General features: G+C 53.8%; 6 protein-coding genes across 6 annotated transcripts; 3 read left to right on the top strand and 3 right to left on the bottom strand.

The window, feature by feature from the left end:
- Positions 1 to 202: 202 nt before the first annotated feature.
- On the top strand, positions 203 to 634 carry B0T26DRAFT_731374 (uncharacterized protein; the record flags this gene model as incomplete). The annotated part of the gene is made up of 1 exon (XM_060443054.1): positions 203 to 634. Exon 1 carries the CDS (start codon positions 436 to 438, stop codon positions 631 to 633), a length of 198 nt encoding a protein of 65 aa, XP_060290310.1. The 5' UTR covers positions 203 to 435.
- Positions 635 to 1,590: 956 nt separating this feature from the next.
- B0T26DRAFT_658932 (S-adenosyl-L-methionine-dependent methyltransferase) lies at positions 1,591 to 3,330 on the top strand (the record flags this gene model as incomplete). Its single annotated transcript, XM_060438915.1, has 5 exons — positions 1,591 to 1,878; positions 1,957 to 2,002; positions 2,083 to 2,760; positions 2,871 to 3,136; positions 3,229 to 3,330. 5 exons carry the CDS (start codon positions 1,591 to 1,593, stop codon positions 3,328 to 3,330), a joined length of 1,380 nt encoding a protein of 459 aa, XP_060290311.1.
- Positions 3,331 to 4,753: 1,423 nt separating this feature from the next.
- B0T26DRAFT_657567 (uncharacterized protein) lies at positions 4,754 to 6,494 on the bottom strand (the record flags this gene model as incomplete). Its single annotated transcript, XM_060438795.1, has 2 exons — positions 4,754 to 6,157; positions 6,228 to 6,494. Coding segments are annotated over 2 exons (1,671 nt in total), but the record flags the coding sequence as incomplete, so codon positions are not given.
- A 952-nt stretch (positions 6,495 to 7,446) lies between these two features.
- On the bottom strand, positions 7,447 to 9,822 carry B0T26DRAFT_744272 (heterokaryon incompatibility protein-domain-containing protein; the record flags this gene model as incomplete). The annotated part of the gene is made up of 2 exons (XM_060444392.1): positions 7,447 to 9,675; positions 9,724 to 9,822. 2 exons carry the CDS (start codon positions 9,820 to 9,822, stop codon positions 7,447 to 7,449), a joined length of 2,328 nt encoding a protein of 775 aa, XP_060290313.1.
- Positions 9,823 to 10,725: 903 nt separating this feature from the next.
- B0T26DRAFT_744273 (uncharacterized protein) lies at positions 10,726 to 13,766 on the bottom strand (the record flags this gene model as incomplete). The annotated part of the gene is made up of 4 exons (XM_060444393.1): positions 10,726 to 10,883; positions 10,938 to 11,658; positions 12,316 to 13,418; positions 13,496 to 13,766. 4 exons carry the CDS (start codon positions 13,764 to 13,766, stop codon positions 10,726 to 10,728), a joined length of 2,253 nt encoding a protein of 750 aa, XP_060290314.1.
- Positions 13,767 to 16,469: 2,703 nt separating this feature from the next.
- On the top strand, positions 16,470 to 16,810 carry B0T26DRAFT_731394 (uncharacterized protein). Its single transcript, XM_060443055.1, has one exon. The coding sequence runs from the start codon at positions 16,538 to 16,540 to the stop codon at positions 16,793 to 16,795; it is 258 nt and encodes an 85-aa protein (XP_060290315.1). The 5' UTR covers positions 16,470 to 16,537; the 3' UTR covers positions 16,796 to 16,810.
- Positions 16,811 to 24,122: the final 7,312 nt, after the last annotated feature.

A 24,122-nucleotide genomic window follows, 5' to 3' on the forward strand; every position in this document is an offset into this window, starting at 1 on the left:
ATATTCAAGTCTTCTCTTTCTAATCTCGGAAGTTTAGAGGCATTGCACCCACCGAGGTGCCTAACTGCGGGGTTAGTAGGTTCTGTATAGTATTAACCAGATCGGAGAGTCTCCTCGGTATGTCCACACCCCCAAAGAGACAAGATAATCCCGACGCGGCGTCGAGGCAAAGCAACTTCGGTCAGCAAGCGTCCAATCAATTTACAGGTTGGGGGTGATAGGCAGTGAAACCCATTGACTTTCACACTTCACCACTCACTTCCCCCACACCCACCCACCCTGCAGTTGTCTCTCTACTTGCCTGCTGCCACTGCGCACGACATGAGATTTGGGCTGTTAATCGCAGTGTTGTGTGTGTTGGTTGTGTGCCCCTGCCCTTGCCTTGTTCCCGATGCTATATGCTATTGGTAGACCGACGCCAACAACAAGCACGACATGGAATGGCCCAATGGGGCCGGCCGGGTTTATTCCATTTCTTTTCTAGGCATCTGTTCTTCCCTCCGCCAGCACCAGAGACCTGACATAATACGTATTATAGGGACGAGGACGTTCCGACCTGTTAGTCGCTCGCATATGCGCATCGAACCAGACCGGACAGGGCAAGACCGGACGGGACAAGACCGGACGGGGTAAGACGAGGGGGGGGGGGGGGGGGGGGGGGCACCGAGAGGAGTATGTTGTATGGGCGAGACTTCTACTGCCAATTCCAAAACGATAAAAGCTGTGCTTTGAACGGCAACCCCGGCCCCTCATCCGCCAGGCTCTCGGGGTGGTTTTGCACACAAACTACCACTACCTCGAACAACATCCCTCTCACTGCCTATATATATATATACATATCTATGTACCCTGTGACTGACGCAGACAAAGACAAAACATAACATCTGTCACTGTCGCATTCTAGACGAAGATTGCCCTGCCTGCCGTACAACTGGGCCGAGACCTAGTCACCATCCACTCGGAGCCCCGTGGCCCTTGTCCCCCGTGTCCGACGCTGGGTCCACGAGAGGAAACTTGCGTGTGACTTCGTGAAGCTGCTGCGGACAGAACAAAGTCTACTGGAGATTATCTACCAGCTTGTTTGGACAAATAGGTTGAGGACCCACGGTAGTTTCTCCCGCCTTACTCGGTTTCACCTGGCCTGTTTTCTCTCACCATCGTCTCTCGCGGGACAAATGTGATTAGTCCTCCTTTCTATCCTCCCCGCCACCTCCCTCTCTCCCTTTTCTACTCGTTCACATCTTCCAAATATGTATGTGTACGCCGCCGCGTTTGCGTTTCTTTGTTCTTCTGACGACTGTCCATCTGCCCTGCTCTGATTAAATATTGGTATGGGTATTAGGCCTGTCACTACCCAGGCAAGGGAACTTCCGCCAGCTTCGTCGGCTGACTGCTAACGCAACTATAGGATATATATATATATATAGCAATTACGCTGTCTTTTGAACACTTCCGAGTGAAGGTTCACTCCAGTTTTTGCCTGTCTTCAAGGCTCACCAGAAGAAGAAAAGTCCTCGCAATATTCCGTCATATTTTTCTCAGCAAGGCCATCAAACGGCAGCAGGCACAGCGACACAAGACGACGACAAGATGGCCGAACCCGACTTCGCGGCTCCTCCCGACCCCATCGTAGGAAACCAGTCCAAGACGGGTCTCGTTGCCCTAGCCAAGAAGATTACCCGCGAAGCGGAGAAGCTCGAGGCATACATGCGAGAGAACAACCTGCCCATGCCGAGCTTTGATGTCGACGCGCTGGCAGACTTTCCCAAACTGCCCGAGCATGTCGCCCAGAGCAGGCGCGAGATCATCTATTCTACCAAGGAGTTGGCGCAGCTGGCCCACGGGCCCCGAGAGTCCCTAAGGTGGGGAGTCTGGGAGGTAAGTTCCACACTACCATCCTTGTCGCGGTTTTTCATAAGACAGACGACGAAGTACCAACAATCTTTTGTTTGTTAGTTCCTAGATGTGCTAGCTGTACAGGTTATAAACCACTTTGGAATCGGTAAGTCCGCCCGGTTCTTTCTTTGCCGCAGGACCTTGCCACACCTATTATCATCCTCACCCATAAACACGTTGCCACAGCGAAACTCTTCCCAACAAGTTCCACCATCACCCTCGCCGAGCTGCAAGCCAAGACCTCGCTGGACGCCACCAACCTCGCGCGGCTCCTCCGGCTGGTCATGACCAAGGGCATCTTCCGCGAGCCGGCTCCAGGCATAATCGCGCACACGGCGGCGTCGCGGCTGCTCGCCGAGGACGGCGACCTCGAGGCGTGGGTCGGCTTCAACGCCGAAGACACCTTCCCCGCGGCGGCGCACGTGCTGGAAGCCCTCAAGACGCACCCGGAGGCGACCTCCCTGGCGCGCTCGGGGTTCTGCCTCGCCTTCGACACGGTCGACAAGGAGCCCATGTTCGTGACGCTCGGCCGGGACCCGGCGCGGGCGAGGCGCATGGGCCGCGCCATGGCGAGCCTGACCGGCGGCGAGGGCTACGAGGTGTCGCACTTTGTGAACGCTAACAATAACGGCCTCGTCGACGTCGACGCTGCGGGCGGCACGTTTGTCGACGTGGGCGGCTCGCACGGCTTCGTGTGTGTCGACCTAGCGGTGCGCTACAAGAACATCCAGTTCGTCTGCCAGGATCTCCCCAAGACTGTCGAGAGCGCCCCGAAGCCCGTCTGCGCCGACCCCCAGGCTGCCGCGCGCATCACCTTCCTCGCGCACGACTTCTTCACGGAGCAGGTGACCAAGGGCGCCGACGGTAAGCAACAACCCCCACCCCCCCCCCCCCCCCCCTTTGTCTTTTTTTTTTCCCTCGCCGCCCCTCCAATGCTAAAACCAAAACCTCCCCTATTCCCCACCACCATCCAGTGTATTACTTGCGCTGGATAATCCACAACTACTCGACGCCGTACGCGGTGCGGATTCTCCGGAACCTGATCCCTGCCCTGAAGCCCGGCGCCCGCGTCATCATCAACGACCACTGCCTGCGCGAACCTGGCCGGGAGAACCCCCACGACGAGGCGGTGATGCGTCGCATGGACATCGTCATGTTGGCTCTCCTCAACGCCCAGGAGCGCACCGAAGCCGAGTTTCGAGAGCTCTTCAGGACGGCGAGTGACGGCTTCGTCTTCAAGGTACCTATATCTATTCACCTCCCCCTCAGTGAATTATTTGCATTGGAAAACATGACCCCTATATTTCTTGCACGGCGGTTAATGACATACAGGGGGTCACGCGGCCCGACGGTTGTCGCATGAGCATTATCGAGGCTCTTTGGCAACCTAAGAATGGCTCTGTCGCCAAAAAAGTTTCAGATCAGACATTGTAGTTCTACCGCCCAAATTTGAACTGAGAGATTGTGCTGCATAGCGGCAAAGAAGTCAGTGAGGCAAACTAAAGCATATGTCTGGGCAAACCCCGTCACCATCAACACGGCGGAAAGTGACAGATTAAGGAATCCCAAGCTAGTTAGGTAGACAGATGGTCTGAGGCTAAAATCATCAACTATGAGACATACAAGCCTAGGGGTTCCTACTACAACTACCCTGACCTCCTCGCCTATAGTTAACTTCCTAAATTTCTCACTATTACCTTATCTCGCCGAGATAGCGCCTAGACAATCGAAATGCCAAAAAGCCACGTTCTGAGCCTTGGCTTATGTGATCTCAACCCAAATCAAACTCAGAACGAAGCGTCTCTGCTTGCCATTACCACTTCACATGCGCCCAGAAATCATCTCCTGTGGCCAGAGCCTTGTTGGGCTTGGAAAATCCAGAAGATTCCACAGTGGCTTTGGACGCCTGGGCCCGAGCCTCCGCTTCCTGAGCAAACTCCTCGCGATGTCCATTCTCCATGGGACGGTTGTTAATCGGATTTCGAGGAGGGGTCAAGCTGTTGTAAGGTTGGTTGTTGGCTTCATTTAGATCGCAAGTCAAATGTTCGTTTTCCGTCTCACGAAGAGAAGTGCCAACACCGGTAGAAACTGTACTCTTGTCATAGTCAACATTCTTACCCAGCTCAGTAGGAGCATCCTTGGCCTCGGGACTCGCACCATTGGCAGTCTGAGCAAGGGTAGCTGGAACGTTCGCTAGTCTCTGGTTCTGAAAAGCTTGCATAAAAAGTGCAAAAACTTGTTCAATGCCTCTCTGGTCCATGTTCAACGCTGTGAACGCTGTGACCAATTGAGACATGTCCATAGTCCCCGGGAATGCCGTGTTACCTTGAGTAGACACGGGCTTAATGGGCGAAGATGTCGCCGGCTGGAAGACTGGCTCAGGAATCATGAGAGGCCCTGGAGCGGGTCCGTCCGCCTTCACCTCGACTGCCTCGGTCTCCACTTCGACCGCCTCGGTCTTCACTTGAATCGCCTCATGTTTCTCTTTTTCAGGAGCAACAGCAGAAGTAGCAGTTGGTGGGTGAAACTGCGGGGCAATGTCAGTATTGATCGCCGACAACACAGTGGTAGCTTTCGTGGTTCGTTTGACGCGCCCCGATAGGAATGGCGACAATGAGGCAAACTCAACCTGCGGCACATGTCCAGAGTCCACATGCTTGACTTTAACAGACAGGGGAACCTTCAGAGTCTCTTGATTCTCAGTCTTGACTGAGGACACAGGTCTGATCGTGGGCTCTGCAACAGCCGGTTTGGTATCATCAGTTGCATCGGCCGGGCTTGTGCTATCCGGACGTACAGGTTCAAGAGGGGTCTCTGCATTAATCGATAGGGGATTCTCAATTACCTCAACGGGTCTCAAACCAAGCCAAGCAAGCCAAGCATTACCAAGGCAAGTAACAGACTGGTCGCTCAACAAGAGAGTAAGTTGGGTATTGAAAATCTTTCCGAAAAGAGACCTAACCTCGTTCGAGATAAAATCTTGTATCTCTTTGTCAGACGCATCTGCGAACCTCATGGCGATGGCAGTAGCGAGCCAGCGAGAGGCTCTCCAGAATCGTACGGTCTTGTATTCGTGGCGCTTCTCTCCCGGAGGAACTGCAACTTGGTCGAAGAGGTTGTGGATATCGCCAAATGCAACCCTAAATTTGTGCTCAAGAGTTCGATCAAGGAGCTTTTCACTCCAATAGCGGCATTTGACACCATCTGGTTCGGGAAGATCTAGGTATTTGGCAACAACTTGGGCCACAATCATTGATGAGCCTCGAAATTCGATGGAGTCGAAAACGCGTTTGACATGAGCCTCTTCTGGGAATCGAGTAGCCAAGAACTCAGACAGAAGTGAGTGAGTAATTCCAGTTACTCCTCTAGTCCAATCTCCGGGGCAAGTCTCAAGCTCGATAGTTGCGAGATACTTGAGGTGGAATATCTGTGAGGCTCGAGTACCTCCAAATGCTTCTCCGAAAAACTCGAAGCGGTCGATGTTTTGGTCCACGGCTACGGATGGCTTGTCCCACCGCTTGGCCCAGAATCCGGCAAGAGGACGACCAGTGCGAGGAGCATAAGTTGTCCAGGCATCGCTCGATTCTTCGAAATCCAGGGCGTGATGAACTGCGAGTCCCGAGAGTCTCTGCTCCAAAACTTCGTGAATCTTGCGCTGGAATTTATGGAGAAGCTCGATCTGCAGGTCCGTCGGACGAAGTGGCATCATATCGTCGTACTCCACCATGATACGCTGGTCGTCGGTCAAAAGGGGCGTGCGTCTCGTCGTGCAGAGGTCGATGAACCTATTTGCAAACGCGGCTCCACAAGACTTTGACATGATGTTGAGGACCCGGTCGGACACGGTGCAGGTGCCCATGATTGAAGGACTGCAGGCCCAACCTCCGGTGAAGGGCGATGAGGTCATGAGGATGACTGGCTGGTCGGTATGATCAACAGCCTCCCAGATAACTTGGCGGATTTGATCAGCCGGCAAGTAAATCTTGTCTTGGTTCTCGAAATCAATGCAGATATCTTGCTCCGGAGTGACTGGCGCAAATACCATGATGAAGAGCGTTGTGTCATTCTCTTTGGCAACACGAGCACGGTCAATGATGTGTTTCAAGACGCTCGCCTTCAGATCCACGGCGTCGGTCGGGAGGCCAACGATGTGGTCGTTTTTGCCGCCCAGAATCTTCTGGGCCACCTCGTCGGAATTATTGATGTCCAGTCCGGCAACACCTTCAAGAAAGGCGGCAATATCAAGAGAGCTCAACCAAGTCTGTGATAAAGAACAAGAAACCATTAGTGATTTGAAACCCATGCTTGGCAATAAAGTATGATAGACTGACCTGCGCCGCTTTGTTTCCAACCTGATGGAAGAGTGTCTTCCAACGCAGGAAGTCGGCTACGATCCAGCCGTACTTGTTTTGGTCCGCATTCTCCATCGAGACCACACACACGCCGAGGATCTCGGCCTTTAGCGGGATGTCTGGTGGATTGTGGATAATCAGCGACGACTCAACCACCGCAGCTTTGAGTTTGCGGGATTCGGCAGGGTCGCCATTCCGGGACCCGGTATCGGGGGCGTCTATGGTGACAAAGCTGGGCCACGTCATGACTGAGAGACGGTTTTGTGTTAGCGGGATGTCACTTCAATGGTTCAGGCAGCCTTGAGAGGAGATGAGGGTCGTGTACGTAGAGGGATTAAGGGCCGGAGAGTTACAAGGATCTCCGATGGTGCGTCCAGAAGGTTAATGTCCCTGGACCGAGCTCCTTGGTGGGTATGGGTACCTTACAGAAGGCCGTCGGGGAAGAGTGAGGAAACGGCAAAGCAAGTTCATCTGCAGACCAGAGAAGACATGCAATGCCTGTCGATAGACACGCTAGGGGAGTGTGGAAGTTACGAAACGCGTAATGCAGGCACGTTTGAAGGAGACGCTCAATATTTTGCACCGTACCAGTGAGGAAGGTGTAGGAGGAGCAGCCCGTTCACCGCCAGATTTGAACAGGCGCTCGCGTCTCCCTGAGGTAGGAATCAGGCTCAATCAAGGCGGACAATCAGGCGAGGAAGGCTTTGGGATGGGCGAGGGGTTGTATGGAAATAGAGTGACGGATATGCGAGAGCAGTGTCGTTGACTTACCTGTCAGTCTTGATTTGTATATTTCCGTTTAGAGCGTCGTTCAGTTGTGATGCGGTGGACGAGGAAAGGCAATTGCAGCAGAACTTGGGATCTGTATGGAAGATATATTGGCAAGAAAGGGCAGCCAGTCAAAGTGGGCCCCTCTTCAGCGCCTTCCACGACTACAAGAAGTACTGGACGGAAGTTGCACAACGGGTCGTTCTTTCCAAACCAAGCAAACAAACGTTAGTACGAAAGATTGTGCACTGAGTGCGGTACCTGGATTGAGAACTTTCCTAATCCTTTGCAATTCGAGGTGTCTTTGGCATACCGCGGTCCCTTTCATCGCTGTCTTTTTCCCACAGCATCCAATATAGTTCTCCCCCCTTTCTTTCCCAGGCCTGGTCGTTGCTTGGGCAACCATGGCAACACTTCAGAGACAACTCACTCAACAGAGTGTGACCTCAACCTTGCCGAGGCTGAGGGGGTCATAGGCCAGGCTGTTGGGGCGCTTATCTACCTGTGGCTCAGATGCATGAGGATATCCGATAATCCCAAGTTCGTCGGGGGCTTCAGGATCGCCCGTAAGCTCAAGAAGGAAGCCATCCACGAACCCAACTCTTCGATAGCGACCATCGGCCTCTTTCACCACGATGAGCCCAAAACAGTGTTCAAGAAATCCGTCCTCTAAAACATAAGGCAGGCGGGTGAGCAGGATGACAGAGACTTGGCCGTAAACCTTGATATCTCCATCGGCGGGCCTGTCGAACCCCCCTTCAATCCAAACTTTCTTTGTCGCGCCCTCCTCTCCAGCCTCCACCTCGATAGCAGTGTCAATAGCATCTGGGCGGCTCGGTTCCTGGCCAAACAAATTCGAAATAAGAGGAGCGTTGGCTTGGCACGGCCTCAGCGAGGTGACAGCAAGCAGCGGCACCTTCACGGTCAAGTGCCCACCCCGCAGTTGCCCATAGGGATCCAAGTCCTTCTGCTCTGTCATGTGGCTAATATATTGCGCAAGGGACTCGAAGTCTGACATCTCGGCCTTCCACCGAGCCCTTTTGCTGTACCAGCTGTACATAGGGAACTTGATCGACCCGGCGACAGATGCCCAGGACCACGAAGGAGCGACATACTCGGGCGTCACCGCCAGGACACTTCCAGGCTGTGCTCGATACCACATAAGCCCTTCGAGGAGACCTGATTTCCAAAGACCGGCCATGTACTCCCCTCCGATTTTGCGGGTGACAGCCTGGGCGAGGCCTGAAAGTGCTGGCAGGCGATCCGTGTCCTTAGTGATTTGCCGCGTGCTGTAGCGCTCGATCATCCTGTACCAGTCAACCCAGTTGACTTGGTCGCTCTCGCTCCCCGTCCCCCTCTGTGGCCGAGCAAATACAGAATCTCCTATGTTTCCCGTCAGGCACAGCTGCATCAAGTGGCTGCCCTGTTGTGTCACCACATGGCCGTCCTCGCTTGCTCGCATACGCTCACACTCCCAAAATGCCTGCTGGGAGCCATAGGACAGAGCCCTCATGGGAAGCTCGCGCTCCTGGAGGCACCACGCCCTTGCGTTTGTCGGTTCGAGAGATAAAGGGTCGGGACCTGCACGGTCCGTCCAGCGCCGTCCTTTAGCAGGTAGCAACTGCAGACAAATACCGCTAGGTTCCGCAGAGGACTGTTCCCACCGCACCAGGTCTTGAACTTTCCGTGGTTCGAGGAATCCGATAGTGTCGGATGGGCCATTCGCGGCTCCGATGACAAGGTAGGCCTTGCGGTAAATATTGGCCATCTCTGCGGCCTGGGTCTCCCAATCACGCATATCATCTTGGATGATGCATAGACTGTCTATCCAGACATACCGAAGTCCCAGACTGGCCACAAGGACTACTGCGTCCCGGAATGTCCGCGGCAGTTCTGAGATTTGAATACCCTCCATGCGGCCTTGCAAGTTCTTGTGCGTTGTTGTGAATGGTGTTCCGTCTCGGCCCCAGCAATGGCTGAGGGCAACATAGCGGGAATCTGCGGGCTGGGTCACCGAGGGGACTCTTAGATATACCATGGCGCTGCCCGGGACGATCTCCAACACGCGGGTGGGCATATGACGCCATGAAGGTTCTTCATCTGGGTACACGGGGCCGCAGGCCGATCCGTGGTTTTTCAGGCATTTGCTGATCCAGCTTCTCGCAATGCCGAGGCTCTTCTGGGACAGAGGGTTCGGAGACATGAGCTCGTCGGCTACAAGGGCGGACTCGGCCCCCATTGCGGTCGTATTGGAATTCTGCTGCCATACCTCGGAGGCGACGCTATTCCGATCGACTGCGGGTCCTTCGCCATCTCCAGACTCCTTGAACACGCGCAATTCCGCTTCAACTGGGTCGTGCGCTTCGTACGAGGCCCTCGACTTGGGCCGGCACGTTGCTTTCAGGAAGACGCCGTCGACGACTATCCTGCGCCGCCTTATGACCTCGAGCGTCACGACCGAGACATTGAGATATGCCCCGATTTCTATCAGGGGGTTGTGTAAGTCCCGTGGCGGATCCTCGGCATCGAACATTCCGTCTCGTTCATTTTCCTCGACTACCTGCTTGCGGCTCTGTGCCCACCCTTTCATGATAGCCGCGCAAAGCACACACGAAGCCGACGCGATGTGGATAGCGCTCAGTTTTTTGTGCCATGGTGACTGTATAGGCACCCCCGGGAAGTCCGTCGTCTCTGGATTTTCCGCCACAGAATGTGTCCCGTCGGGCAGCGCTAGCCGCTTGATCGCGTCCCGTAGGTCGAGCCCTGCACAGAATTTGCAGAGCGTCTGCTGCTGTTTCTCTCCCATTGTCTCTTCAGGGGCGTGTGCTGGGTAAGGCGTTGATGAGTTTCGATATATTATTCTGGCTCCGGCATCATCTAGTGGGTTGTCTAACGAAGGATTTATTAGGTCATTTCATCGTGCTATGGAGTAGCGATAGACTTGGAGATTGTATCGAATGGGCTGACAGGATGGGCGGATCCCCTCCCCTCCCCCCTGAATGCCCACACTAAGGGAAAACGTAATGCAGATGTGTAGCATTATATATTAATAGGAACTACCAACATCCTGGTTGTATCTACACAACCCAATAGTTCCCGTGGCCGTGCATACCAAAACTTTCCGACCAAGTCATCCCCCCTCTTGAATAATAGTGTCGATTATTACTCCGTGATATTATTAGGAAATGGAATGCAAGATTATCACGTTCGCGAATCGCTTTATGCATAGAGGCTAGTCCGAAGCCAAAACCACGAAGGGTACAAAGAACATCATACAAAAATTTCCCCACAGGCGTTGAGTTACGCCCTGCCAGATTTCTGCTGGGAGATTGGGAAAGAAAGGCAGTAGCAAAGAAATGGTAGAAGAACGAGGTATCAGACGCGAGAAAGATGGGGTTATCGTGAAGGAATATAATACGAAAGACGAGAAGGAAACAAACCGACACAGCCGAGTTAGCTTAGTTCCTCAACGTCATCTTTCTTTGTAAATCTTCCCCCTGCTGTCTATCCCGACTATCTCCTTACCCATGTAAAAACTTACACCCATACCATACAATCCATACAATGTTAGTACCCTTTACTTTTATTTTCCGATCCGCCTAGCCGTGCGTCATGTAGTGAAACCAAGGGAATTCCCCTGTAAACTCCCTTTCGTCTGCAATCCCCCCCATTTCCCCATGTCGAAGAACGCGCCTTCCGGAATGGCTGATCAAGCATCTTCGTCTTTCTTGTCACCGCTGCCGCCGCCGCGCATCCGCTCGTTCCACCGCCGTTTTCCCACACGTGTTTCATAGTGCGGGACTGATGTCCTGACATCCTGGGATACGGATTCGATGGCGCTCCTGGTCTTGTTCCTATAAGAGTCTACTATTTTTGGTTGTTAGAATTTGCCGAGGGCGCACAGGCGAAAAGAAAACTCACAGGCTCGTTGTAAGAACACCGTACGACCAGCAAACACACGGCTCTGCAGCCAAGCCATTCGGTAGCCCAAGTCGTTGAGACGGACCTCTTTACCACGGAATGTCCGGCGCATCCGCGGAATGGCCACTTCGCCCTCCTGGCCGTCACCCATGGGCACCTTGACCATGGCCTTGGCGCCTCCTCGGCGAACACTGCTGCTGCTGGCATTGCTACCACGACCAGCGCGACGGCCTTCTGTGTCGGTGATGCCATCGTCCTCAACGTCGCTTGTGTCATCGGTGAAGAACTTGCTACCCGTGGCACTCGGCGGAGGACTCTGCATCTCACGAGGGAAATACGAGCGTGGATAGACACTACTACCTTTGCGGAAACTATCGGGGATCTCGCGCGTGTCAACGCCGTCGAGCGTCACCCGAACGCGAAGCCGACTCTGACGATCGCTGTCTTCGACAAGGATAAACTTGCGTTTCTTGGCTTCAGGGATAACCGGGAACAGATCATCTGGCTCATCGTTGCGGGAAGACTGGGCGGGGCTGGCACGACGTGCGGGAATGGCACTGCTGCCAGCATGAGGAGAGCCGTTGATAGTGTCGTGAACTGACGGCATTGATGAGGCACCGTGGGGCGCGCCGCCTGGATATGAACCATAGCCGGTGAAAACTTGTGCGGGCCGCTCCTCGGAACCTGGCTGCGAGGGAGCCTGGTGATGGTGATGGTGAAGCTGTTGGTCGTCATCCATGTAGTCTTCTCCGTCGTCTAAATAGAAACCGAAATCGAGGTTAGCTTATCCATCCAGCTGGGAAATTTAGCGGGATTACCACCTGCTCTACAGCAGGGTGCGCGTGTGCGATTGTGTGAAGCTTTCAACCCGAAAGAGCGCAGCAAAAACCAGAACTCGCCCAAGAAGAAAAAAACTATAAGACAGGCAGCAACAAGTACAGAGTACAAAGGACTCGCAGACAGCCTCGGTGTCGAGCAATTCATGCGAGACACCGTTTCGGGCCCACGTAAAATGGTGATGACGGTGTTGGTATGTGACGAGCGATGCTGTGAATGTGCAGTGCAAAGCGAAGTGCAATGCAGCGTTTGCCAGCAGCCAGACGACTGAGCGACGACCGAAAACCAGCAAAACAGACTAACAGCAAACGCAACTATGGGTAATGTACAGATCTTTCTTTCGTACCAGGTTCCTGTGTCGCCCAGGCGCCCGAGAATTGATGGTCGCGAGCCGGTATATAACAAAAAAATGGGACAAACGAATATTTCCCAAAAAAAAATTTCCATAACCAAAACAAGGTAGGCCGCAGGTAACAGGTCAAAAAGGTATCACACTTGATCACAACAACGCGCATTAGGCCATCTGGTGAAACATACCGACTTCATCTCCACCTCCCTGAGCGTTCCCGTCCGAGTGGGCGTGATGGTGGTGCATCTGCGTACCCATGTTGTTCAACCCGGGCTTGCCCATGGCAGCTGTGCTGGCAGGACCCATGGCGGTCGGGGTTGACATGCCTGATGAGCCAGCAGGGCCAGCCATATGGCTGGCGTGTGGAGTCGTCGAACCAGGCTTGTTGCGATGGTTCATCTTGGCCATCCGGCGGACACGGCGGCTCCTCAACCGGGGGTCTTGGTTGCTATTCCTCCAGCTGTCCACGGCCCTTTGGATCAGTCCCCTCTTGCCTCGAAGTGGCGGGTTCAGCTGTGCTAACGCCCATCCGACAGTATTGCACTCGGTCTCGTATTGTAGACGGTTGCCTCGGTATTGCTCCTTCGGGCAGCACGCCCGGGGATAAACGCAGTTTTCCGTCTTGAACTCTGCCGAGAGCTCCTCGTGGTTCACAGACTCGACATCGCAGCGGATTGTGTACTCCATCTTCACCCGGTCGCGGGAATACTCGAACGCAATCCATTGCACGCCGTTCGTATCTTGACGGACTACAAGCGGTGTTGTGGCTGGTATGGGACCAGGGGCAGCATTTGGGTTGACTCCAGCTGCAGAGCCGGTCGGCGTCGAAAGCGGAGCACCGTTTTGGGGCGGATTAGACGATGCGCTACCAAGCGGGACCGGTGCAGCGGCTCCCGCTATCCGGTGGTTCAGGCTATGCGCCTCAATTTTCCCCTGTCTCGGGCTGACCGTCATTCCTGCCTGTGGGTGCTGAGATGGGTGTTGGCTCAACTGGTGCTGAGGAGCAGCGTGAGACATCATCATGTTAGGCTGCTGCGAAGCCATAGACTGATGTGACTGTTGCTGTGGATGCTGCGCATATGGAGATGGTGCCTGGTAAGGTTGCTGAGGAGCAGCATAGTATAGCGACTGCTGGTGTTGGTGTAATTGAGAAGGAGGCTGCCCATACATTGTTCTCTGCTGGTCATGACCTGAAGGCGAAGCTACTGACGCGGGAGAATTCGATTGAGGAGTATGATAGGACATTGGGGGGTATGGCGGTCTCGGCATCGTAGCAGCCATCATTTCGCCGGTGTCTGCGCAAGTTGTTAACGATGCAGCGCGCGAATACCCCACCGCGTTGCGCGAGGGACACGTAAATGGCAAAACTGACCTGCAGATGTATATCCGCTCGTCGCCCCCGGCGTGCTGTAAGGGCTCGGGTGCGCGTAGTAGGGCAGATTATGCTCTTGCGTGGTCGTCGCCTGAGACTGCTGCTGGTATGAATACGCGCCCGGGTGCTGCTGCTGCTGCTGTTGCGGGGGAGCCTGGCTGTGATGTTGCTGCTGGTGAACAATACTTGGAGGCCGGGAATGCTGCAGGTGAGGAGGAACGGAACCCTGTTGCTGATGATGGGTGTGATGCTGCATAGAGGAGACAACCATTAGTCCTCACAGTTCAGGGTTCTTTTTGAGAGACGTTGATCATGTGTGTGGGAGTACCCGTGAACGCGTCTAGGAATGTTGTGTTTTTTTTCAACGGTGTGCAAGGTCTGGGGAGTCGGGAAGTTCTTTGGGCCCCCTGATAAAGACGAGGATCAACGGATGAGGTGCTAGCCTCGGGATTTGGGGTGGGATTTGTAGGACAAGAGCACTCCCTTACGGCATGCGAACCGAATAACCAGGAGGGAGGGGGAGCTGGAGAGCCAATGCTGGTCGCGTTCAAGGATCAACGCGAACCAAGAGTGGAGCGAGGAAGCCTCGGAATCACCTCCCGAAGTTTCGAGATTTCCACTAGGTTTCTCGTGACGGCAGAACTGGTATTGCGCACCCCGCAAGCACAACTTGGGCAGGCTGAGGAATTGAAGGAGCAAAACACAACAAGACTACTGACCGAATTTGCCGTCTTCTTGGTGCGGAGGAAATAAGGAAAGAACGAATGTTAGAGAACGACAGGGGTGGGGAAGCCAAAATCGGGACTACAATACAGGAGGAAGGCACACGAAGAAAATCGCTTGGTGGTATTGTGGGATGCCGATTTTGGGTTGGAGTGCAGGCAGGGTATTATGTAGAAGACGGGGGGCAGGCGCCCAGGAAGCCGATCAGATAACAAGATTGGGCAAGGGGTAATAATGCTTGGCCCATCTACTGTAGTTTTGGCAGACAGATGGCAGTGGTCTAACGCGTCCCCCCAGCACCGAGCCGTAGTTGCAGCACCGGCGAGATTTGAAGCCCGCAAGGCGTGAATGGACCAAGCATGACTGATAGTGGGACAACGCATGGTAGAAACGTGAACAAGGGGGCGACTGCATCTTAGATGAAATGACCAATGACGGGCCGCGTGCTAGAGCTAAGTAGCACCACTCTTGCCTAACCAAGTACCGGTGACCCGGAGCTAGCCACTGAAGGGGGCAAGGACACTTGGGCCCACTGGGCGGTTTCCTTGCAGGGATGCTTTTTTTCTTCTTCATGGCAAGGACATGGACATGCATGGGCGCCCCACATGCATGGGCGGTGTATGTGTCCGGGCGGGCCCCAAATGTTGCCGCCCCAATCGTCCTTGCCTTCGGAGAACTCAGCCATACCCTAGACCGGGGACCGCCCAAGCACCCAGAAGTACTTGCCTTGTCTTCCACGCTGCATCGCTTGAGGCATCCAGTTGATCAAGAAGGCTATGGGCCACGGCTTCGGTAAACGAGCAAGAATATGCCATAGCACCCGGGTATGAAGCACTTGCTCTTGAAGGACTCGTCGCCGTTGCAGAGCGCGTCTAGATGGCCATGCCCGTTACTTGACCCATTGTGAGATGCTGTCCCATTCCACCTAGTCGGACGGTGGGAGAGAAAGCGTGTCTCCCCACCAGTCCACTCCAGGCGGCTCCACCACTTGGTAAATGGAGAAAGTCAACCGCAGGACCCCAGTACATAGTGCCTCAGATCTTCACCCGCTAACGGCTTGACTGACTCGTGACGAGACTCAACAACGGTCTTCACATACATCTCGTGGCTCACTTGAACTAGCGGGACCGTCGCACGAGTGTCATCAGCGTGCACACCGACTAAGGACGATTGCGCACGCCCAATAGCAGTGGACAGATCGCTAGATCTCATTGCGATTACTGACGTTGCGATAATTCGCGAAACGACAGACCCTCTCAGTCCATAGCCAGCCGTTGCGCTCCCGTAGAAGAAAAATCAGCTCCCCAGACATCCGGCCGCCGTTGAAATCTCAACCGCCATATTCGCTCTAACCCCACCAAAATGAGGTTGTGGCAAGTTCACTAGCGTTTGATTGTGACAACCCAGCGGCCATGCATGATGGAAAATTACAGTGCGGCTGGATTATGGGGAGGATGATGGCGGAACGGGCACAGAGCCAACAAAAATCTTCGCGATTGCCATAACACGCTCATTGCTCTGCAGCCGTCCGTTGCCAACTCTGGCTCGGCGGGTTGGCAAGCTTGTGTTGTTGGAACTGCTCTGGCACTGCAATGCAAAGGCAAGGCAGGGGAGTAAGGCATGGGGGGATAACCAAACGACAAGTCTTCAACTTTTGGTGGTACAGCGCGCGACTGCAGGGTGCATCTTGTTTAGAGCGGAAGCGCACTACGCAGCCCGGCAAGGCCCCTGTCATGTCTCCCGGAGCCCTGGCTGGGGTGAAACACGATACCCCCTGTAATTCCCAAACCCTGACCATGCGATTCCGCACCCGGCCAAGCTTGCGACAGGCATAGGATTTTTCTGGAACAAATCAAATCCAGGAACCTTGACTCGGCCCCTAGTCTGCTGTTCTGCAACTCTAGGAAATGAGGGAACGGGCCAGGATTCATGGTTTTTTTGGACTCGAAATCGGCGCGTACCGCGACGTTTTCACGGAGGCTGATAATCAGGTAAAATTTCGAATGCACAGCCCTCGAAATGTCGAAGCGCTGCAACTGCTTGCGCAGTCAGACGGAACTACCGTTGCAAAGTCGCTCGACTATACATGACAACATCCAGCTCGGGTAGGGAAAGGAGTGTAGGGAATGGTCCACAAAGAGGTATTGCTTGGTTCTAGGTTGGCGGAGCACGAGTTTTAAAAATTGGCACTCACCGAATCATGGCCGGGCTCTTCCTTGAATTGGCTCGGAGCCTGACGGTGCTGAGCCATTGTCAATCCCATAGATGCCGATTTCCGTTGGTACGTCGAAAATCTAACAACACTCAATATTAGCAGGAATGATCCCGTGCTGGCTGTGTGTGATGACTGTCTACTGCAGTAGATGTTCTCGATGTTGGTTTGCTAACTGTGCGACAGCATCATACTGCCCGAGGCTGATGATCATCGTCAAGGAAATCACTGGGGTTGATAACCAGGTTTCCATCGACATCTGTGCGCATGCGCAGAGCGGGCAGGACACCAGAACATCCACGCCGCAAGTTCAGAATTGCAATGTCACTCACAATGCTTTTGTTCAACCTGAAGACGACAGCTGACCAGTTTTACTCTGGTCGCGGTCTAGCGGTTCTCCACCAACAAAACGTGCGATATTATATCGTCCTGTGCTCTTGAAAAAAAAACACGTCTCAGTATGCGCAAAGCGTGTTGAGTGAACTACAAGATGAGTGTCAGCATCATGTATGCATTCAACTCTGTGAAGCCAAAAATGTTTCCACTGGCGCCAGGGACTGGGGAAGTCATGGGATTTTAAAAATAGCCCCAGGTCCACTGGAGGATGTTGAGTAAAATTTCCACTCATGCAGTACCAAAAAAGGTACTAGGGTGGAACGTTGCCGAGATTGAAACGGGATCGCCTTGGCTTTGCGACACCCTTGCTCGAGTCCCGAACCAGTGGTGCATCAAAGGCGTTTTTGAAAGTCGAGCTCTTTGGGATCTTTTTGAGGAAGAGAACCCCTTGTCGCCGCCAGGAACAATTGCCGCAAGTGCATAAGAAACACGCTGTGATGAACTGAGGCCACGTACCTTGGATTGTAGCGAACCAAGAACCAGACAACAATTCGACGCAATGATACTAAAACGCTTTTCAAAGTTAGAAAAAGAGCTGAATAAAGGTTGGCCGTTCGAGCCAATCGTTTGCAAGTGTCGAGACGGGAACCATGCTCCTAAGATCATGTTTCAGAAGCCACGCGCGAGGCTTTGTCCATACTAGTAGCAACGGTTGCAACGTCGTACCTTACCAATAAAGCCCCACCGAGGCTTAACTATAGTAAACTGTTGCTCCGAGTTAGCATCAACGACCACAACACTACCATATGGAAATGGCATGTCAGAGTTAGATGTTGGTGCGGTAGCGTATTGGAAGGCCCGGGCCTGACGCAACATGTACGGGAAAGCAAGAGAGACAATCGAGACGGGGTCATGAATAATCCAGCAGCAGCCACGGTTACCAATCCCGGCCGTGTTGGGCGTTAAAAGGGAAAACAAGCAGAGACGTCCTCATGGTCCGTATTATCCGAGTCCGATGTTCAGAAATATCAAATCTAAGATATTGCTTACCTAAATGAACGAAAACGTGTACCACTCGAAAGGCTGGAACAATTTACTATTGAGATATGTTAGCAATAATGTTCAAGAAGACATGCACAGGTCATCATAGGCCATTTGTGAGACGGAGCCCTCCCACAGGACCCCGGGATGCCGAGGCACCAAGGAGTAACGCCAAGAAAGTATCCGTGGACAAATACCACGCGTTCGCGAGGGAAGTGTATAATATCGGTGACTGTAGGGGGACTCCCGGAGAACCCTTACCTGAAATGAAGAACCAAAACGACAGGAGAAAATGCTGGCGTCGAATGTAAAGGCAAGTAATGCACGGCGACAACAACTGCGGGGCGTGAGGCTTGCTTCTTAGGCCAATAGGTACTCGAGAGGAAAGGCCTGTATTTCTGTTCTGCTGGAAGAAGCCGGCGAATGGCTTCTGGAACGTTGAAAGTAGGGATGATCAATCGCAGGAGAGCAAACCGTGGTGTCCCTATTGTTACACGACATTCAGAAATCAGCACTCTTCTCATACCAGTCATCGGGGTCTCGGAGAGCGGGGCATAGCCCCAACCATAGCAGGGTGGAAGAAGGGACGATCGCTTGCTTTGGCTTCCACTATTGTAGCGTCGCTAGATTGCCGGTAAAGGGCCTGGCCATGGAGGGGTGGAATGCTCAAGCCAGAGTTTAAAATCCCCGCGGCTTGCAACGGGCAGGGATCCCGTGGAGCACGACCGCAAAATGAAAAGAGAGGGAAAAAAAAACACTGAGACGCGACTCCAGAACAAGCTCGGTGTCGCATACGGGACCAGTGATAACGTCAAGAGTGATCCCACCAACAAATGAAAGTGAATAAAGTTGCTCACCAGTATTCGGAGTCGATTAATGATATGCGAACACGTCTCTTACGCGCTTGTTGACACCGTTTGATCCCAGGCACTCGCGGAAGTCAGTCTTTCGACCTGGTGATTCAATGCGCGAATAACTTTGAGCTGAGGGGGGCAGCTGTCGATCTCGTGGTTACTGAAATGGCCGCGCGCGACTAATGCAGATGGCTGAAGGCTCCCAATGGAGTGGGAATCGTTGGCTGTTGTAAAAATGCAAGTCGCTGCACGATCAAGCCCGAAAAACGCCTCTCGATTTGTTAAGGAACTCTCCTGGGCGTTTGTAATTTTTTTTTTAGAGTTTCGCGAGACTTGGTCGCACAGGGGTCTGTGTGGGGAGTCTTTAAGACACGCTGGCGCACGCGAACACGTGAAATGGTCGGCCTTCGGGAATTATCGACGGGGGGAGTGGCAGGGGTATTTTCGAGACCGAGGACGCGGCAGCCTGTCAAAAGTTGTCGCATGAGCTCAAGTACAATTTGTCGTACACAACGGTTGCAGGCGCAAAATTATTGATCAGGTTATTGCAGCGCGCGAGCAGTTGTGTTGCAAGAGGTAGGTGGTGGGTTAAGACTCACAGTTGGGTACTCGGGCTGTACCGCGAGAGAGGACCAGTACGTCGATGGACCCGTTAGGCGGCCTGGCTGCGCGTCGACAAGGTCGCGTTTTGGTCGCGCTGTCGGGCCCTTGGGATGGAGGCGCTAGCAATCGAGACAATGGGCGTTTCTTTTTGTTCATCCACTTTGCAGCAAGCAGACCGAAAGGGAGCCTTGCTGCAAATAGCGTCTTGATGAAATGAATCCCGTTTCGAGCCGGCAGGACAGGATGCTTCTCGCGTAGGACAATTACTAGCGGGCACTAAGGCAAAACAGAGTTAAAGATACGGTGGGCTGCGCGCCAAAACTCAATTGGCATCGGTGGAGGGTGCCGAAGCTATCGCTGGTTCTCGCACCGTCTGCCGTCGTCGGCGGCCACGTACGGAATATGTTTTGGCGATGACCGAATGCGCAGTGCCAAGTAGTGTTGCTGCGAGGTGAAGAAAGCATGCAGCAATCGAGATACTCGCAGGGTCGTCTGGGTTCCTGAGCTGGGGTTGGGCAGCAGGGGGGGAGGAGAAATGGGATGCGATAACGCGCAAGGATTATCTTGTTTGTTCGACCGTTGTGGCGCGCGTTGGAGAAAGGTGGGTGGGGGAGCGGCCTTTTTGCGCGCAAGCACTGACAGCCTAGGCAGGAAAGAGCGAGGGGAGTGAACTAGGGTGGGCGTTCTTGGGACGGCTTCTGCCCACAAGCCTGGTGTCTTGGTACTTGCAGCTGTCAGAAGCCCTGGTCGGCTTCTGGAATTGTGCGGGAAGAGTGAGTAGAGGTACTTCGTAGTGCACAACGTTTAAAAAATTGGGGGAGGGTCCAGAGGCTTGGTGGCTGCTTTTCTGCACGCCGACTGGGTTTGCCAAGTGGGATTTAGCACAGAACCAGGGGGGCGGGAAGGTGACAGGGCAGCCAGGTGAGGGTCGGGGCGGTGCGAACAAGACATGGGAGGTCAACCAGGCAAGCCAGCAGGGTGACAACTAGAAGCAGAGCAGGAGACAAGAAAAGGACACCAGGGAGCGGTTGGCGGGATAAATCGACCTTTTTAAAAGCGTGGATGATTCCGCCCGGGATGGCGAGGTGCCCTGGACAGGTGGGAGGGATTGGGAGCCAGGAATCGCCCGAGCCCCGACTGCGGGGAGAACATGGCAAGAGTCGATGCCAATGGGCAGACAGCTTGAAACCTACATTGTACGTAGGTAGGTGTAGGGCCGGTACCCCCTCAACAAGTGCGGTCATCAACCTGCCCAATCGTCATCCAGTGGGATAAGGTAGATGGGGCGTCTGACGGCTTTGGCAACTCGCAGTCGGGCGGCGAGACCAGACGGCAACGAAACACCAAGCACAACCGTTTCTGGCTCGCTTGGACCAAGCTCCAACGGCATGAGCGATCCTATGAACAAAACACCCATCAAAGCACTGCAAAAACATACAGCATGGAGGTATTCGTGGTGCATGGCAAACGTCCGAACCGCTAAGCTCCATCTTCTGGCACAGACCTTAGCGAGCAGGGGGGATAACGTTCCCAAAGCATCTAGACCAAGATGAACCACCAAGATTTATACGCTACCTAGGTACCTTAATTATAATAGGGATGTTGCTGTATGTACTGCGTAAACTGGCGCAATACGGCTACCTTACTTTGGGGGGCGCAATTTGCGACACCTGCAGCCGAATGCAAGAGGCCTGACTTGGTGGGATGGGCATTGATATGGCTCATTGGGGCTTATTTCGAAAGGCAATCGAAACCGTGGAAGCTCCATGCATGTAGGAAGGAGTGAATTAAACGGCTACATTTCAGCGGGGAGAGCCGGCGCTTCGTTCATACCGTATTGTATTGTCATCGCACCACGGTTCCCACACAGAGCAGTGATGAAATATTTGCTCTTTCTGGGTAGGTTCGTTCAGAGAGGACGTGAAGTGAGCGCGACGGTGAGCAACGTAGAAGAATCAAACCAACCCCATAGACGAACGTTGTAGGCAGAGGGCACCAACGTGTGATTCACCTGCGCTAGCAGTCCCAGGCGCCTATTAGTTCTGGGGGTACGAATGCCCAGGTGTGGAATCCGGAATACCGCTCAAACACCGCGATACAGCGTGTGATGGGCATATACATTGCCTTTCTAGGCCAGGGAAACGCCATAGCACGCGCGCAGGCGAGCGGGCGTTACTTGTTAGCAGACTGAGGTGTCTGTCTTGGAAGCTGACATGATCTTAATTTGTTCGTTTTTTGCGACATATTGAGTTCTTCAGCAATAGTGTTCGCAACCTCGTGGGGTGGGAGATAATTGGAAGTCCTCCTTCGTATAATACCGTCAGATATTGGTGCTGCGAGGTCGTTTTGTTGTTTTGCCATCCCGCGAAAATATTCGTCGCCCGTTTCGGATGCAACGTGATGCGTCCGCGATGTTGGACGACTAATAACAACAGGATGATATGGCAGAGCTCCCAGCTCAGTGGTCCTGTCGTTATCACAGAATCAGCCGAAAACGAGATTGCAGGTTATTTTTACGTTTCACATCCTCCGTAAGCGGTGAGCACCACTCGCAGTGAGCGGGCAAGCGCATTCGGTCAGTCTCACTCACCACTTGTGCCGCGGCCTACTTACCTCGGTGAGCATAATTAAACCAGTGCACATCTCCAATGTTTGCCTCCCTACCATTAGTACGGCGTCCGTGGCCTTTATCGCCGACGCTTTGAAGACGCAAGTGCCATGTACTCGAACTTTTTGTAATTATCAATACTGAAAGCTTGTCTAAGGCAGGTTCCTACCTTGGTGCTTGCCCAACTTTATAAGTGTGCAGATAATTGCAGTAAATTAAGTGCTTGCTCAGCACTTGAGCACTTAAGCCGACTGACGGAATGTTCCGTGATGTTATTACAAACCCGTTTGAAAAGAAAAGTAACAGATGTATTACCCAGGTTGCGCTTAATGCAGCGACATAAGGGCAGCCTACGATAAAATGGGCGTTCAGGTTCCCAAAGATCCATCAGGCAGGTGCCAAATGCTGTTGTATCCACTTTCGCGGGCAGGTTGCAGCTCACTGCTCTGTGAGTGGTGGCAGGCTCCTAGGCCGCCATCCAGTGGTTTGTCTGCCCATGTTTCCCTGTAGGCTGCTGAGCCACTGGGCTTAAGCTTCCTGGCCACTCCCGCCACGGCGGAACAGAAATCTAATGTTCCCGCGCTCCTTTCCCAGCGCTACGTACTTGTTCCTAGCGCATTTGCAGGCGTCAACCAGTAATCAGGTCTCTTTCCGCGGCCAAGTCGGCCGCTTCATCAACTCCTTCCTTCACACCCCAGATTCTGTTACGAGCATCCGAACGGCGTAAGAGTATCCGTACTCAGTCCACATATTCCGTAGCGGGGACCAACTTGCAATTCTGCGCACAGTCCATCATGAAGACCGTGGTTAAGTCTGTCCACGTATTTCGTGCTTTGCCTCTGTCCGTACGGATACCTCGACCAGCAGAGGGTACTTGCCCAATCGGGCTTAACCAACGGAACCCCCAGCAAGTCTAGCTCGAGGCCCAGACCGCGGATGTCGTCAAAGCCCCCAAGACACATAAAAGGCGGGGTCTTCACCGCAAGGTCACGAGGTCCCCGACGCTCTGTTTGTCGGTGTGGGACTGTGGATGGCTTTTAGCAGAGGGACCTGGGAGGGGCTTGGCCGGTTTCTATTCTTGGGCCTCTCTTGCTATGATCTCCAGGAGGCATCGTCGTTCCCATCGAATCGCGAGCCAATACTTAAGCAGACTGTCGTTTCCAACTCGAAGAAGAAAATGCTATGAACCGGAGGACTGCGGTTGTTTCGCATTTTGTCATCGTCACGCTCCGCCTGGCACGGCCAGGAGTCGGATGCAACGTCAAGAGCCTCCCCCCGTGGCGTGGGCTTGGAAACATGCTGCATACAGTAGTAAGAGCTTGAAAGCATTAATCGGGTGGCGGCCGGCTTTCTATTTCGGGGGCCACGGCGTTCCGTTTCACGCAGTCGAGGAAATGGTCCGGCAGCTGTCCAGAAGGCGTCTTCTGTCTTCAGACTCGACTGTTGGCGCGGTGCGAGGTGTTTCAAGCGGGAAGTTGGGCATGCAGCTGCAATGCGGCCTCAAATCCCTGAACGGCAGATCTCCAGTGTGCGTGCGTGGGTGCGTGGGTGCGTGGGTGCGGTGCATGCTATATCGAAGCTGGAAGAGTTCCCCAACTTGGGCGGCATCGCAGGTGTGCGGCCTGGAGAGTTGCACCGCTGAACACTCATGGTAACTGACTGCCCGCGCTGGGCTTGGGTGTCTATCGGGCTTCGGCGGCCAAACAGCATCATATCTCCGCGCCTCACAGCGGCTGGGCTGGGTGGCCCATCCACTTCTAGTCGACGCCGCAGAGGTGCGCCTCGAGGATGCCAACAAGCCTTCCCGCAATCCCTGTCAGAAAGCCGTCTTTCCCTTGCTCACTCTCGGGGCCTTTGCCGAAGCTCACCTCACCTTTAGACGCGCTCACACCGCACGAACCCCATTGACAGGCAGCGGTCCCCGGTCGCAAGATCTCAAGAGCCCTTCCCCCTTCGTCCCAGGAAATCGTCAACCCCCAGTTAGCTCGCGGGCTCTCCACCCCCAACTTAACCCATCACGTTGCACAGGGGCCGCACTTGTGGCTTACATTGTACACTACACCACCCAGGTGTAGGTAAGGTATGTAAGAAGTACATACGGGGAAGCTTGTAGTCCCGTTGAGTAACAGCCAGGGATGCCGAGGGAGAGGCAAACCCCGGCCACGCAATCCCACGTGTGGACGGGCGACATGGCGCTAACAAGTTGAAGAGCCTACACCGCACTGCAAGAAGAGCGACTCTGGAATCTCA

Source organism: Lasiosphaeria miniovina (assembly GCF_030549165.1).
Source record: "Lasiosphaeria miniovina strain SMH2392-1A chromosome Unknown B0T26scaffold_8, whole genome shotgun sequence".
Taxonomy (NCBI): domain Eukaryota; kingdom Fungi; phylum Ascomycota; class Sordariomycetes; order Sordariales; family Lasiosphaeriaceae; genus Lasiosphaeria; species Lasiosphaeria miniovina.